At 43.8% G+C, this 17,621-nt stretch overlaps 1 protein-coding gene across 1 annotated transcript in view; it reads left to right on the top strand.

The window, feature by feature from the left end:
* Positions 1–17,149, top strand: part of PPP1R3A (protein phosphatase 1 regulatory subunit 3A) — a 316,486-nt gene extending 299,337 nt beyond the window's left edge. The window contains exon 4 of the mRNA XM_069764817.1: positions 14,819–17,149. Within this exon, the coding sequence (XP_069620918.1) occupies positions 14,819–16,966 (2,148 nt within the window). The 3' untranslated portion in view covers positions 16,967–17,149. The remainder of the gene's footprint in view (positions 1–14,818) is intronic.
* The last annotated feature ends 472 nt before the right edge of the window (positions 17,150–17,621 follow it).

Below are 17,621 nucleotides of genomic sequence, written 5' to 3'. Positions count from 1 at the left end.
TAAATTGGTTCCAGGGGTACTTGGGCAGCAGTGCCCTGGTCAGTGTAGTAGTAGTTGAACGAATGGACCGCAGACAGGCATCGAAGGCCTAAAATAAAAAAATTGGGCTGGCTGTAGGCAATTTTAAATTGGTTCCAGGGGTACACGGGCAGCAGTGGTGTGGTCAGTGGAGGCCTAGTGGAAGGAGTGACCGCAGACAGGCATCGAAGGCCTAAAATAATCACACATGGCTGTAGGCAATTTTAAATTGGTTCCAGGGGTACACGGGCAGCAGTGGTGTGGTCAGTGGAGGCCTAGTGGAAGGAGTGACCGCAGACAGGCATCGAAGGCCTAAAATAATCACACATGGCTGTAGGCAATTTTAAATTGGTTCCAGGGGTACACGGGCAGCAGTGGTGTGGTCAGTGGAGGCCTAGTGGAAGGAGTGACCGCAGACAGGCATCGAAGGCCTAAAATAATAACACATGGCTGTAGGCAATTTTAAATTGGTTCCAGGGGTACACGGGCAGCAGTGCCCTGGTCAGTGTAATAGTAGTTGAAAGAATGGACCGCAGACAGGCATCGAAGGCCTAACATAAAAAAATTGGGCTGGCTGTAGGCAATTTTAAATTGGTTCCAGGGGTACACGGGCAGCAGTGGTGTGGTCAGTGGAGGCCTAGTGGAAGGAGTGACCGCAGACAGGCATCGAAGGCCTAAAATAATAACACATGGCTGTAGGCAATTTTAAATTGGTTCCAGGGTTACACGGGCAGCAGTGGTGTGGTCAGTGGAGGCCTAGTGGAAGGAGTGACCGCAGACAGGCATCAAAGGCCTAAAATAATCACACATGGCTGTAGGCAATTTTAAATTGGTTCCAGGGGTACACGGGCAGCAGTGGTGTGGTCAGTGGAGGCCTAGTGGAAGGAGTGACCACAGACAGGCATCGAAGGCCTAAAATATTAACACATGGCTGTAGTCAATTTTAAATTGGTTCCAGGGGTACTTGGGCAGCAGTGCCCTGGTCAGTGTAGTAGTAGTTGAAAGAATGGACCGCAGACAGGCATCGAAGGCCTAAAATAAAAAAATTGGGCTGGCTGTAGGCAATTTTAAATTGGTTCCAGGGGTACACGGGCAGCAGTGGTGTGGTCAGTGGAGGCCTAGTGGAAGGAGTGACCGCAGACAGGCATCGAAGGCCTAAAATAATAACACATGGCTGTAGGCAATTTTAAATTGGTTCCAGGGTTACACGGGCAGCAGTGGTGTGGTCAGTGGAGGCCTAGTGGAAGGAGTGACCGCAGACAGGCATCGAAGGCCTAAAATAATCACACATGGCTGTAGGCAATTTTAAATTGGTTCCAGGGGTACACGGGCAGCAGTGGTGTGGTCAGTGGAGGCCTAGTGGAAGGAGTGACCACAGACAGGCATCGAAGGCCTAAAATATTAACACATGGCTGTAGTCAATTTTAAATTGGTTCCAGGGGTACTTGGGCAGCAGTGCCCTGGTCAGTGTAGTAGTAGTTGAAAGAATGGACCGCAGACAGGCATCGAAGGCCTAAAATAAAAAAATTGGGCTGGCTGTAGGCAATTTTAAATTGGTTCCAGGGGTACACGGGCAGCAGTGGTGTGGTCAGTGGAGGCCTAGTGGAAGGAGTGACCGCAGACAGGCATCGAAGGCCTAAAATAATAACACATGGCTGTAGGCAATTTTAAATTGGTTCCAGGGTTACACGGGCAGCAGTGGTGTGGTCAGTGGAGGCCTAGTGGAAGGAGTGACCGCAGACAGGCATCGAAGGCCTAAAATAATCACACATGGCTGTAGGCAATTTTAAATTGGTTCCAGGGGTACACGGGCAGCAGTGGTGTGGTCAGTGGAGGCCTAGTGGAAGGAGTGACCACAGACAGGCATCGAAGGCCTAAAATATTAACACATGGCTGTAGTCAATTTTAAATTGGTTCCAGGGGTACTTGGGCAGCAGTGCCCTGGTCAGTGTAGTAGTAGTTGAAAGAATGGACCGCAGACAGGCATCGAAGGCCTAAAATAAAAAAATTGGGCTGGCTGTAGGCAATTTTAAATTGGTTCCAGGGGTACACGGGCAGCAGTGGTCTGGTCAGTGGAAGTCTAGTGGAAGGAGTGACCGCAGACAGGCTTCGAAGGCCTAACATAACAAACTTGGGCTGGCTGTAGGCACTTTTAAATTGGTTCCAGGGGTACATGGGCAGCAGTGTATGGTCAGTGGAAGTCTAGTGGAAGGAGTGACCGCAGACAGGCTTCCAAGGCCTAACATAACAAACTTGGGCTGGCTGTAGGCACTTTTAAATTGGTTCCAGGGGTACACGGGCAGCAGTGGTCTGGTCAGTGGAAGTCTAGTGGAAGGAGTGACCGCAGACAGGCTTCCAAGGCCTAACATAACAAACTTGGGCTGGCTGTAGGCACTTTTAAATTGGTTCCAGGGGTACACGGGCAGCAGTGGTCTGGTCAGTGGAAGTCTAGTGGAAGGAGTGACCGCAGACAGGCTTCGAAGGCCTAACATAACAAACTTGGGCTGGCTGTAGGCACTTTTAAATTGGTTCCAGGGGTACATGGGCAGCAGTGTATGGTCAGTGGAAGTCTAGTGGAAGGAGTGACCGCAGACAGGCTTCCAAGGCCTAACATAACAAACTTGGGCTGGCTGTAGGCACTTTTAAATTGGTTCCAGGGGTACACGGGCAGCAGTGGTCTGGTCAGTGGAAGTCTAGTGGAAGGAGTGACCGCAGACAGGCTTCCAAGGCCTAACATAACAAACTTGGGCTGGCTGTAGGCACTTTTAAATTGGTTCCAGGGGTACACGGGCAGCAGTGGTCTGGTCAGTGGAAGTCTAGTGGAAGGAGTGACCGCAGACAGGCTTCGAAGGCCTAACATAACAAACTTGGGCTGGCTGTAGGCACTTTTAAATTGGTTCCAGGGGTACATGGGCAGCAGTGGTCTGGTCAGTGGAAGTCTAGTGGAAGGAGTGACCGCAGACAGGCTTCCAAGGCCTAACATAACAAACTTGGGCTGGCTGTAGGCACTTTTAAATTGGTTCCAGGGGTACACGGGCAGCAGTGGTCTGGTCAGTGGAAGTCTAGTGGAAGGAGTGACCGCAGACAGGCTTCGAAGGCCTAACATAACAAACTTGGGCTGGCTGTAGGCACTTTTAAATTGGTTCCAGGGGTACATGGGCAGCAGTGGTCTGGTCAGTGGAAGTCTAGTGGAAGGAGTGACCGCAGACAGGCTTCCAAGGCCTAACATAACAAAATTGGGCTGGCTGTAGGCACTTTAAATTGGTTCCAGGGGTACATGGGCAGCAGTGTATGGTCAGTGGAAGTCTAGTGGAAGGAGTGACGGCAGACAGTCTTCGAAGGCCTAACATAACAAAATTGGGCTGACTATAGGCACTTTTAAATTGGTTCCAGGGTAACACGGCCAGCAGTGGCCTGGTCAGTGTAGTAGTTGTAGAAAGAAGGGACCGCAGACAGGCTTCGAAGGCCTAACATAACAAAAATGTCAAAACAATGGTATTGTCAGTGCCAGGCATTGAAGGATGTCAGCGCCTAGACTACACATTGGTGAAGCTGTGAGAGATAATTTTGCTAGTGGTAGAGCACTGTTTGAGCTGGGGGGGGAACTGGCTTGTGGCCGGCGGTACAGGCACAGGGCCCCTCATATTACAACGGTGTGTCTGACGTTGGGTGCGCACCACCACCACCAGAGACACTTTTTTGTACTATGAGGGACCCAGTGGCAGTGCCGTCGACCAAAAGCGGCCACACCCACCTCTTCAGACAAACAGCACTCTCAAGGGTCCAAGCGCAAAGTGGCGATAGCACGGCCCCGTGTGGGGAGTTTGGCCATTTCGTGAGGTGGAAACATGTCGTATGCTGGACAATCAGGTGAAGAAAATTACGAGATTGGAAAAGTCATTCAGAATAGTCCACAGGCAAGACCTTTTCATAGGAAAGCTAGGTGTCAGCCGGGCAGGGTGGGGCAAAAGATTTTGAAATCCAGTTGTGGTTCATTTTAATGAAGGTTAGATCATCTACATTTTGGGTAGCCAGACGAGTCCTTTTTTCTGTTAGTATTGAACCTGCAGCACTGAATACTCTTTCTGATAGGACACTAGCTGCCGGGCAAGCAAGCTCCTGCAATGCATATTCTGCCAATTCTGGCCAGGTGTCTAATTTGGATGCCCAGTAATCAAATGGGAATGACGGTTGAGGGAGAACGTCGATAAGGGATGAAAAATAGTTTGTAACCATACTGGACAAATGTTGTCTCCTGTCACTTTGAATTGATGCTGCAGTACCTGTCCTGTCTGCGGTCATAGAAAAATCACTCCACAACCTGGTCAGAAAACCCCTCTGGCCAACGCCACTTCTGATTTCTGCCCCTCTAACACCTCTGGTCTGCTGGCCCCTGGAGCTCGTGTGAGAACGATCACGGGCGCTGTGTGCAGGGAATGCCAGAAGCAAACGGTCAACAAGAGTTGATTGTTTTGTTGCTAATATTAGTTCCAACTTCTCATGTGGCATAATATTTTGCAATTTGCCTTTATAGCGAGGATCAAGGAGGCAGGCCAACCAGTAATCGTCATCGTTCATCATTTTTGTAATGCGTGTGTCCCTTTTGAGGATACGCAAGGCATAATCCGCCATGTGGGCCAAAGTTCCCGTTGTCAAATCTGCGGTTGTGCTTGGTTGAGGGGCAGTTGCAGGCAAATCTACGTCACTTGTGTCCCTCAAAAAACCAGAACCCGGCCTTGCCACGCCACCAATTTCCCGTGCCCCCGGGAAAGCTTCCTCATTAAAAATATACTCATCCCCATCATCCTCCTCATCCTCCACCTCCTCTTCGCCCGGTACCTCGTCATGTACACTGCCCTGACCAGACAATCGCTGACTGTCATCAAGGCTTTCCTCTTCCTCTGGTGCAGACGCCTGATCCTTTATGTGCGTCAAACTTTGCATCAGCAGACGCATTAGGGGGATGCTCATGCTTATTATGGCGTTGTCTGCACTAACCAGCCGTGTGCATTCCTCAAAACACTGAAGGACTTGACACATGTCTTGAATCTTCGACCACTGCACACCTGACAACTCCATGTCTGCCATCCTACTGCCTGCCCGTGTATGTGTATCCTCCCACAAAAACATAACAGCCCGCCTCTGTTCGCACAGTCTCTGAAGCATGTGCAGTGTTGAGTTCCACCTTGTTGCAACGTCTATGATTAGGCGATGCTGGGGAAGGTTCAAAGAACGCTGATAGGTCTGCATACGGCTGGAGTGTACAGGCGAACGGCGGATATGTGCGCAAAGTCCACGCACTTTGAGGAGCAGGTCGGATAACCCCGGATAACTTTTCAGGAAGCACTGCACCACCAGGTTTAAGGTGTGAGCCAGGCAAGGAATGTGTTTCAGTTGGGAAAGGGAGATGGCAGCCATGAAATTCCTTCCGTTATCACTCACTACCTTGCCTGCCTCAAGATCTACAGTGCCCAGCCACGACTGCGTTTCTTGCTGCAAGAACTCGGACAGAACTTCCGCGGTGTGTCTATTGTCGCCCAAACACTTCATAGCCAATACAGCCTGCTGACGTATGCCAGTAGCTGCCCCATAATGGGAGACCTGGTGTGCAACTGTGGCAGGTGCGGATGGAGTGTTTGTGCGACTGCGGTCTGTGGACGAGCTCTTGCTTCTGCAGGAGGACGAGGAGGAGGAGGAGGAGGAGGGGGTGCGAACGGCTACAGACAACTGTTTACTAGACCGTGGGCTAGGCAGAACTGTCCCAAACTTGCTGTCCCCTGTGGACCCTGAATCCACCACATTTACCCAGTGTGCCGTGATGGACACGTAACGTCCCTGGCCATGCCTACTGGTCCATGCATCTGTTGTCAGGTGCACCTTTGTGCTCACAGATTGCCTGAGTGCATGGACGATGCGCTCTTTAACATGCTGGTGGAGGGCTGGGATGGCTTTTCTGGAAAAAAAGTGTCGACTGGGTAGCTCGTAGCGTGGTACAGCGTAGTCCATCAGGTCTTTGAAAGCTTCGCTTTCAACTAACCGGTAGGGCATCATCTCTAACGAGATTAGTCTAGCTATGTGGGCGTTCAAACCCTGTGTACGCGGATGCGAGGCTAAGTACTTCCTTTTTCTAACCATAGTCTCATGTAGGGTGAGCTGGACTGGAGAGATGGAGATCGTGGAACTAGCGGGGGTGCCGGTGGACATGGCAGACTGAGAGACGGTGGGAGATGGTATTGTTGCCGCCGGTGCCCTAGATGCAGTGTTTCCTACTACGAAACTGGTGATTCCCTGACCCTGACTGCTTTGGCCTGGCAAAGATACCTGCACAGATACAGCAGGTGGTGCGCTAAATGGTGGTCCTACACTGCCGGAAGGGATGTTGCGTTGATGACTAGCTTCATTGGCCGAGGGTGCAACAACCTTAAGGGACGTTTGGTAGTTAGTCCAAGCTTTCAAATGCATGGTGGTTAAATGTCTATGCATGCAACTAGTATTGAGACTTTTCAGATTCTGACCTCTGCTTAAGGAAGTAGAACATTTTTGACAGATGACTTTGCGCTGATCAATTGGATGTTGTTTAAAAAAATGCCAGACTGCACTCTTTCTAGCATCGGATACCTTTTCAGGCATTGCAGACTGAGCTTTAACCGGATGGCCACGCTGTCCTCCACCAGGTTTTGGCTTTGCCACGCGTTTTGGGCAAGATACGGGCCCGGCAGATGGAACCTGTGGCGATGTTGATGCCTGCTGCGGCCCCTCCTCCTCCTCTGCTTCAGAACTGCTGCCGCCTGCACCCTGTTCCCCCAATGGCTGCCAATCGGGGTCAAGAACTGGGTCATCTAATAACTCTTCTTGTACCTCCTGCGCAACTTCGTCTGTGTCACCGTGTCGTTCGGTGGTATAGCGTTCGTGATGGGGCAACATAGTCTCATCAGGGTCTGATTCTTGATCAGCACCCTGCGAGGGCAATGTTGTGGTCTGAGTCAAAGGACCAGCATAGTAGTCTGGCTGTGGCTGTGCGTCAGTGCACTCCATGTCAGATTCAATTTGTAATGGGCATGGACTGTTAACTGCTTCACTTTCTAAGCCAGGGACGGTATGTGTAAAGAGCTCCATGGAGTAACCCGTTGTGTCGCCTGCTGCATTCTTCTCTGTTGTTGTTTTTGCTGAAGAGGACAAGGAAGTGACTTGTCCCTGACCGTGAACATCCACTAACGACGCGCTGCTTTTACTTTTACCAGTTTCACGAGAGGAGGCAAAAGAGCTAGAGGCTGAGTCAGCAAGATAAGCCAAAACTTGCTCTTGCTGCTCCGGCTTTAAAAGCGGTTTTCCTAATCCCAGAAAAGGGAGCGTTCGAGGCCTTGTGTAGCCGGACGACGAACCTGGCTCCACAGCTCCAGACTTAGGTGCAATATTTTTTTCCCCACGACCACCTGATGCTCCACCACTACCACTACCCTCATTACCAGCTGACAATGAACGCCCCCGGCCACGACCTCTTCCACTAGACTTCCTCATTGTTTTAAAAACGTAACCAAACTAACGTTATTTGTTGCAGTCACACAACTTACACGGTGAGCTATAACTTCAGTATGATTTAGCTACCCCTTTACAGGTTGGTGAGACCACAGCGAAAATCAGGCCCAATGTTACACACTCTTTTTTTGGTGGCTGCAAATTAGAGAGATGCCCCACACGCAGGACTGTCACTGAAGCACAAATGTTAATATTAATGTCACACTATTATTTTTTTTTTATTTTTATTTTTTTCAGGAACACTTTAGAAACCCCCCCAAAAAAAAAACATTGATTTTTGCAGGGAGAATTTAGAAAACAAATGTAACAAACTATATGCTTTCTATGGGCCACTGAGTGAGAGATGACGCACACAGGAATCAGGAGTGGCACACAAGCCCAGAGGCCAATATTTTTCTACCAATGATTGATGGAGTTATTTTCTCTGGTAGATTTTGGAACCCAAATCAAGGAAAAAAAATATAGGCTTTCTATGGACCACAATTGGAGAGAGAGAGAGAGAGAGAGATGGCACACCCAGGAGTCAAGACTGGCACACAAGCAGAAAGGCCAATATTAATCTCCCACTGTTTTTTTTTTTTTTTTTTTTTTTTTTCAGGGAGACTTTAGAAAAAAAAATAATAAAAAAAATATGATTTTATCAGGAAGAATTTAGAAACCAAATAAAATAAAATGATTTTTTCAGGGAGAATTTATAAAACAAATAAAACCAAAAATAGGCGTTCTATGGCCCACTGACTGAGAGATGACGCACCCAGGAGTCAAGACTGGCACACAAGCAGAAAGGCCAATATTAATCTCCCACTGTTTTTTTTTTTTTTTTTTTTTTTTTCAGGGAGACTTTAGAAAAAAAAATAATAAAAAAAATATGATTTTATCAGGAAGAATTTAGAAACCAAATAAAATAAAATGATTTTTTCAGGGAGAATTTATAAAACAAATAAAACCAAAAATAGGCGTTCTATGGCCCACTGACTGAGAGATGACGCACACAGGAATCAGGAGTGGCACACAAGCCCAGAGGCCAATATTTTTCTACCAATGATTGATGGAGTTATTTTCTCTGGTAGATTTTGGAACCCAAATCAAGGAAAAAAAATATAGGCTTTCTATGGACCACAATTGGAGAGAGAGAGAGAGAGAGAGAGAGAGAGAGATGGCACACCCAGGAGTCAAGACTGGCACACAAGCAGAAAGGCCAATATTAATCTCCCACTGTTTTTTTTGGTTGATTTTTTTTTTTTTTTTTCAGGGAGACTTTAGAAAAAAAAATAATAAAAAAAATATGATTTTATCAGGAAGAATTTAGAAACCAAATAAAATAAAATGATTTTTTCAGGGAGAATTTATAAAACAAATAAAACCAAAAATAGGCGTTCTATGGCCCACTGACTGAGAGATGACGCACACAGGAATCAGGAGTGGCACACAAGCCCAGAGGCCAATATTTTTCTACCAATGATTGATGGAGTTATTTTCTCTGGTAGATTTTGGAACCCAAATCAAGGAAAAAAAATATAGGCTTTCTATGGACCACAATTGGAGAGAGAGAGAGAGAGAGAGAGAGAGAGAGAGAGAGATGGCACACCCAGGAGTCAAGACTGGCACACAAGCAGAAAGGCCAATATTAATCTCCCACTGTTTTTTTTGGTTGTTTTTTTTTTTTTTTTTTCAGGGAGACTTTAGAAAAAAAAATCATAAAAAAAATATGATTTTATCAGGAAGAATTTAGAAACCAAATAAAATGAAATGATTTTTTCAGGGAGAATTTATAAAACAAATAAAACCAAAAATAGGCGTTCTATGGCCCACTGACTGAGAGATGACGCACCCAGGAGTCAAGACTGGCACACAAGCAGAAAGGCCAATATTAATCTCCCACTGTTTTTTTTTTTTTTTTCAGGGAGACTTTAGAAAAAAAAATAATAAAAAAAATATGATTTTGTCAGGAAGAATTTAGAAACCAAATAAAATAAAATGATTTTTTCAGGGAGAATTTAGAAAACAAATAAAACCAAAAATAGGCGTTCTATGGCCCACTGACTAAGAGAGAGAGAGAGAGATGGAACGCTTAGTACTGGCACACAAGCCCAAAGGGCAATATTAATCTCCCTTTTTTTTTCCAGGGAGAATTTCTAAAACCCCCAAAAAAAAAAAAATAGGCTTTCTATGGCCCACTATTTGTGAGAGAGATGGGACGCTCAGGACTGGCACAGATGGCACGCTCAGGACTGGCACAGAAGCCCAGAGGCCAATATTAATCTCCCTTTTTTTCTGGGAGAATTTATAAAACCAAAAAAATATTTAAATAGGCTTTCTATGGCCCACTATTTGTGAGAGAGATGGCACGCTCAGGACTGGCACAGATGGCACGCTCACAACTGGCACACAAGCCCAGAGGCCAATATTAATCTCCCTTTTTTCAGGGAAAATTTATAAAACCAAAAAAAAAATTAAATAGGCTTTCTATGGCCCACTATTTGTGAGAGAGATGGCACGCTCAGGACTGGCACAGATGGCACGCTCACAACTGGCACACAAGCCCAGAGGCCAATATTAATCTCCCTTTTTTCAGGGAAAATTTATAAAACAAAAAAAAAAAATTAAATAGGCTTTCTATGGCCCACTATTTGTGAGAGAGATGGCACGCTCAGGACTGGCACAGATGGCACGCTCACAACTGGCACACAAGCCCAGAGGCCAATATTAATCTCCCTTTTTTTCAGGGAGAATTTATAAAACCAAAAAAAAAATTAAATAGGCTTTCTATGGCCCACTATTTGTGAGAGAGATGGCACGCTCAGGGCTGGCACAGATGGCACGCTCAGGACTGGCACACAAGCCCAGAGGCCAATATTAATCTCCCTTTTTTTCAGGGAGAATTTATAAAACCCCAAAAAAAATAAAATAGGCTTTCTATGGCCCACTATTTGTGAGAGAGATGGCACACTCAGGACTGGCACACAAGCCCAAAGGCCAATATTAATCTCCCACTGTATTTTTATCAGGGAGAATTTATACACCCCACAAAAAAAAATACAGAAAAATGAAAAGGCTTTCTATGGCCCACTATGTGAGAGAGATGGCACACACAGGGATGGCACTCTAGCAGAAATGCCAAATTGCCAATCTTAATCTCCCACCAAAAAAAAAAAAAAAAAAAAACACAGGGAATGTCCTACAATTACTATCTCCCTGCCTGCAGTAATCTCAGCCAGGTATGGCAGGCAGCTACTATCTCCCTGCCTGCAGTAATCTCAGCCAGGTATGGCAGGCAGCAATAAGGAGTGGACTGATGCACAAATGAAATAAAAAGTGTGGACAAACAAAAAAGATAGCTGTGCAGAAAGGAAGGAACAAGAGGATTTGTGCTTTGAAAAAAGCAGTTGGTTTGCACAGCGGCGTACACACAGCAATGCAGCTATCAGGGAGCCTTCTAGGGCAGCCCAATGAGCTACAGCGCTGAGGGGAAAAAAAAAAAAAAAAAACTTCCACTGTCCCTGCACACCGAGGGTGGTGTTGGACAGTGCAAATCGCTGCAGCACAAGCGGTTTTGTGGTTAATGGACCCTGCCTAACGCTATCCCTGCTTCTGACAAAGCGGCAGCAACCTCTCCCTAAGCTCAGATCAGCAGCAGTAAGATGGCGGTCGGCGGGAACGCCTCTTTATAGCCCCTGTGACGTCGCAGACAGCAAGCCAATCACTGCAATGCCCTTCTCTAAGATGGTGGGGACCAGGACCTATGTCATCACGCTGCCCACACTCTGCGTTTACCTTCATTGGCTGAGAAATGGCGCTTTTCGCGTCATTGAAACGCGACTTTGGCGCGAAAGTCGCGTACCGCATGGCCGACCCCGCACAGGGGTCGGATCGGGTTTCATGAAACCCCGACTTAGCCAAAAGTCGGCGACTTTTGAAAATGTTCGACCCGTTTCGCTCAACCCTAGTTATGACCATGTGATACTTCAGTTTTTATTTTTTAATAAATTTGCAAAAATATCTACATTTGTTTTTTTCAATCAAGATGGAGTGCAGAGTGTACATTAATGAGAACTTTTTTGAATTTACCAAATGGTTGCGATGAAACAAAGAGTGAAAAATTAAAAAGGGTATGAATACTTTCCATACCCACTGTACCATTAGCAATCTACTGTCTGGCCTTTAGGTTTACATAAGATCTAGCCTGCTCCTCTTCCTCTGCTTATTTCACTGAATGTAAACATTGATTCCGGAGGATGAACTGATGAGCAAGAAAATATCTAATAAATCACAGCAAGAAAATATCTAATAAAACACAATATCGACGCAACCGGTGGTCTGTGCTGGAAAAAATCTCTATCTTTTAAGAGCTGTGGACTCTGCTCTATGTCCATTTGCCCTATAGTCTTTAGTAAGTGGCCATACCCTAACAATACCTTTTAAACCGTGATCTGCAACCTATGGATCACCAACACTTGTATTGACTTACAAGATCTTATATTAGTCTTGACAGAATTAATCAGTCACATGTTTGCAGAATGAATGGCACAGCAGAAGATTGTTATGGGTTGCTAGGCACCCAGAGGGAGGTACAGATAGAAGCCAAACACTGAAACACTGACTTTTTATGACTGGAAGATTTTGATCCTATGGGTACTAAAATGATTGATAGGATTCATCAATTTACTATGGCAAAATACAAACAGAGTCAGGAGCAGAAATTGCTGAGAATACAAGAAAAACTGTTTGTTTATAAAGATTCAGGAACACTGACTAATGTATTAATTTAAGTTAGAAATTAGTATTTTCCTGTATTATATTCAACTCTATCTTCTGTACCCTACATCGGAGTGCTAAAGCAGTTGTATCATCATACTGCACAATACAAACTGATTAAAATGTTATGTATATTTCTTAAAGGGAAGTTGACAGCTTTCCAAGGCCACCAAATCACCACTATGTATTTATTGATACTACTATATTCTTCGTAACCGGACCATTTCATGGTCGTATTGATTTTTGCATATGTCAAAAATCAATTTTATAACTGTAATATGATAAGTATTGGGTGAATAATCTTGGTGGTGCTGTTTTCCCTGATGAAACACCTGCTAATTAAATTATCATACCCCTGTGAGCGTGAGTAAGACAATTTGCAATAGCGGCATCACCACCTCCCTGACAATGTGCAGTTAGCCAAGTGTACACACCGCAGCCGTATTTGTGCATTGCACATGCCCAGACAGGCAGTGTGATGTTAGACTCAGCCAGTAATTACATCCACCTTTGCAAATCTCGTGGCTGGCTGTGTTGATCATCACCTCTGCCTTCCTAGGCATGCGCAGTGCTACAATGAAGCCGGGGTTCATACAGTCAGAATACTGCGCATTGTCAGGGAGGTAGAGATTTTGAAAGAGGTGGCAGTGATGCCACTCTTGTAAATCATATTACCCACACTCATAGGGATGTGATACTATGATTAGTGGGATGATTAGTCTTTGGAAAACAACACCCCCACAATTAATTAGCATATCACTACTGCACTCATACTACAGATTTTTGTAATTTGAAGAAATGAATAAAACAATAATATTAGGTTGTTAGGAGGGGTACAATGGTAGCAATGCACTTGAGGTGGCGCTTTGGAGGACCTGTCAGGTTCACGTTAAATGCAATCAGTCCCAAGGTTTTGGCTACCCCTTCTGAGTGCAGCATCATTTAAGGGTAGAGTAATGCTGATTCCAGCAATGCATCACTTACTGAGTTGCTTGCTGTCATTTTTATAATATCACCATTTTATCAGCTGCGGATCTACCAGATGTCTACATTTTGAGCTCTGTGCTACCTCACCCACACCACTGATTGGCAGGTCTCTGCTCATGATTAGTGTACACAGAAAGTTGCCAATCACTGGTAGGGGTGGGGCTATACAGAGCTCATGAATATGCTTGAGTACCTGGTAGCAGGTTTACTAGTCCTGTAGTGAATACCCCCTGCAAATAAAACAGTTATTTTGTCAAAACTACATTAAGCAGCCCAGTAAGTGATACATCACTGGAATCAGGGTCTCTGTTGCTACGTTTTGCTGCTCTCAGAATAGGTGTCAATGTCTTGTGACCAATTCCGTTTAAACCTGATGAACCTTGAAAACTCATGTTGGAAAGGTTGTATGATTCTGATATATAAACTTGCTAAAGAGTGAGAGAGCTCTTGAGAGTTTGTGTTGTGTACTGCTTCATTATACAAACAATACAAGTATAAGTTCATGTGTGAGTTATTGAAAATCGTTTTTTATTAAAAACATTGACTTAAAGGGATCGTCCACTACTAGGACAGCCCCTTCTTGATCTAAATATTTGACCCAGATAAAATAAAAAAATCTCCTGATGTGTCGGCACTCTCTCTCCACGGGACTCTCATGCAGTGTTGTGACAAGTGACCCCATCACCTAATCAGTGCAGGCATCAATGTCCCTGGTCTGAAGATGAAGAGGATGTCTGGGCTGCAGCTGCTCTTTGACCTCCTCTTCATGTTCAACCCGTACACAGATGGTGATAGTGATGCCAGCGCTGATTGGGCACCGGTGTCACATGTCACAACACCGCACGAGAGCCCCGGGACCATGAGTTCCAACACCGCAGGAACTGTGAGTATAGTTTTTTTTTTATTTTATCAGGGACACACATTTAGTTGAAGAATGGGTTGTCCTAGTAGTGGCAACCCCTTTAATAATTAAAAAAAAGACAATTTTTTTAATGCCTTTGTAAAATAAGTATATATGCATGAAGCTTTAGATTAACACATACTTTTAATACTGCTACAGTCTGTATTGAATTAAGCCAAGTGCATTCGATTCCCCCAGCTTTCAAGCCCAGGCAAATGCAGCCCTTACTCGCATGAGCTGCAAAACTTCTCCTACACGCACCATGGGCAACAGTGTCTAGGATATAATGACAGGTATGAATCTAGGTGATTTATTCCTTATGAAGATTTACTGATAAATATTAACTTGCTTGTTATGCATAGGTCAATGAAGAACGATGAATGAGAAGATATATGTACTACCCTGACATAACCGTTGCATCCTAAAAGATAAAATGTGTCTAACTGCTTGATCCTTACCCTACTTTGGAAATTACAGGAGCATGGTTGCATCTGTTTAGAAATTCGGATTATCCTATATATCTTAAACATGATTTTGTTTGCTTCTATAGGTGAATTTTTATAAACAAAAATATTTACTGATCGTTTTAATTTAATGCTTTGTATTTTTATCTCATCCCAGCTAAGTCAGCGACTGATGAAGGCCAGAATTACTTCTTCAGATGAAAAATTCAGCCCTGGATTTCCGGAAAACTCCATTTCAACAGCTGATCAACAACTGGACGAAGAAATTCAATATCTGAAGAATACTCATACTGGCATATCAGACTATAATTCACAACAGCCGAAAGAATGTGATCTCAGTGAAGAATGTCTTCCAACCACTGAGGTCAATGCATCTAAGGAGACTGAAGACTTCATCTCTTTGTTAAGCAGCGATGATTATTCTGGACATTGCAAAGAGCTTACAAGAACACAGGAATGTTTGGATGAAAGTGACGAAACGGAATTATATTTACATGGCTCGGAGTTAATTGAACAGGAGAAAATCTCACCAGTGACTTTAGATGAGATATTAAACCAGGAACCATGTCAGTGGTCATCAACTGCAGAGCAAAGTGAGGACTTCATAAGTGACAGCCGTCTCAAAATATCAGAAGCTCCATTTGATATAAGAGCTGACACCACACAGTTAACAGACATAGCAGAAGTTTTGGATGATAATGCCAATCCAAATTATAGCCACAGCATAGTTACTTTACCATACTTTTCAACTCAAGACACAAAGGGAATAAAAGATGAGCAAAGCGAGAAAAGTAAAAGTGAAACAATTGACAATGACACGCTCCCGCCAGCAACAGCAGAACATAGAGAGAGAGTACATCCCATGTTTTCACAGCAGGAAGAATTCCAAAATCTTTTCTATAAATGTAAATCTTCTGGTAGCAATGTCCTTGAAAAGGAAAATACCGAACCAAGTGAAAAGTTTTGTGGCTTTACATCTTCAGGTGATACTTACCTGTTTAGAGATGACCAAGAGAGGTGCGAAGGACAAGAAGAATCAACTCAAGATACAAATCTTACTCCTTCCTCTTGCCGAGAAGCAAAAAGTGTAGAAAACATCATTGAACTTGACAAAGAATACATTACTACTGCAAAGGGAAATGACTCAGATATTGATATTAAAATAAAATCAGCTTCATTGGACAAACAGTATTATAGTATAGCACGAGAAAGTCACTGTGTTCAAGTGCATAAGAAAATACAGGTTGTTCATGACAAAGATAAAGCTGTACATGCAGATTATGATTCGGAAAAAGAGTCATCAGTGATTGACTGCTCACCATCAATAGCTTGTGCTGCAGCAGAAAATGTGACCCAGAGCACATTTCATGAATGGAATGCAATACTGGGAACTCTTCCAAGTGAGCAGACACAGGGACACAAGGTCATCATTGCTAAGATAACAGAGTTAAAAGGTCAAAGTCAAACAAGTGTTCAAGATAGACTGGGTAGCAAAGGCTCCTATATCGATATTGGTGAAAATGTAAAAGTACAACAGGGGTCTGATGAGAAATCAAAAGAAAAAGTATCAGGGAAGAACATTGAGGTCAACCTTGATTACATTGTATCTGGTGATACCCAGAGGGTTGAAAGTTTAACAGAGGAGGGTACATTAACAAAATGTAATATTTCACATTTACCTACAGAAAGTATACATAATGGGGGTGCTACATATGTTTCCAGAGGTAAAAATGAATTAGAACATTATGAAATCAGGTCAGATGGCTTAGTTGGAGACTTAGTAATAGATAGTGATTTTCCAATTACCAAGTCGAACAATTCTACTACAGCACTGAGGCAAGTTCTAGATGTAATTACAGAAGAGGACGTTGCAATTGAAAAGGAGAACGTAGATTTCACTAATATTGCACAACTGGTTAGTACAGAAGACACAGCAAACATAGATAATGTGCGGGATAAAATGAAGGAGGAATATGTGGGGCCATCTATTTTTATCAGCGAACATGAGAATGAAGAGCATACTCAATGTCTAGAAGCAGAACAACAGAGTGAGCTACAGGATATAGAGTACTTTGAGCATGATCACACATGTCCTGACCAGCAGATACTGTCTGACGCAATAGCCGCAGAGCCCATAAATATGGGTCACGTAAGCTCTAAAGTCTTCTGTTTTATAATGTTTGTCGTGTTTGCTGGTCTTATGTACCATTTTGATTTTCTAGTTTGTTTTGCCCTTTACCTTTTCTCATTATACTGGCTATACTGGGAGAGAGGCAGAAATAAAAATGCTGTTCGAAAAGAGTAACAAGGTTGCTCCAAAACTAAGGAATATCTCATCAAACACTGGGTGGATATTAGCGGAGGTACATACTTATCATCTTTCTTAATTGTTACTTGAGTTAGGACCACATATTAGTGATATATTGATTAAGTGCTTACATCTGTAAAAATCTGAGATGTTTATCAATAAATATGTTTCATTTTCATTACGCAAACAGTGGTGTGTAAAGGTTTGGGCACCAATGGTCAAAATTACAGCTATTGCGAACAATCAAGAAAGTTGAAGATGAAATGATCTCTAAAAGGTCTAAAGTTAAAAATGACACATTTCCTTTGTATTTAAAGCAAACAAAAAATGTCTTACATTTTAAAAATTACATAAAGGAAAATTGGTTGATGTAAAAGTTTGGACATGCTTGAAGATCTAGATCAAAACAAAATGGCAGTAAATAAATTTAATAAAGGTATTAAAACAATTCCTCAAAAATTCCAGTGCAAAATTGTGCAGTGCCTCACAAACAAAACAAATGTAATAAATAGTCTGTACTGACCAACAAATGGAATCATTCAGATCCTGGCAAAATTGACTATAGATTTAAAATGAAAGACTCCATATCATCGTACATATTCAATATATATCATGGAAGTGATTCCCCATTGAGGATTGAAACAAAGTAGCC

The sequence above is a fragment of the Ranitomeya imitator genome, chromosome 4 (genome assembly GCF_032444005.1).
Source record: "Ranitomeya imitator isolate aRanImi1 chromosome 4, aRanImi1.pri, whole genome shotgun sequence".
Classification (NCBI taxonomy): domain Eukaryota; kingdom Metazoa; phylum Chordata; class Amphibia; order Anura; family Dendrobatidae; genus Ranitomeya; species Ranitomeya imitator.
This window is presented reverse-complemented; position numbering and strand designations above follow the sequence as displayed.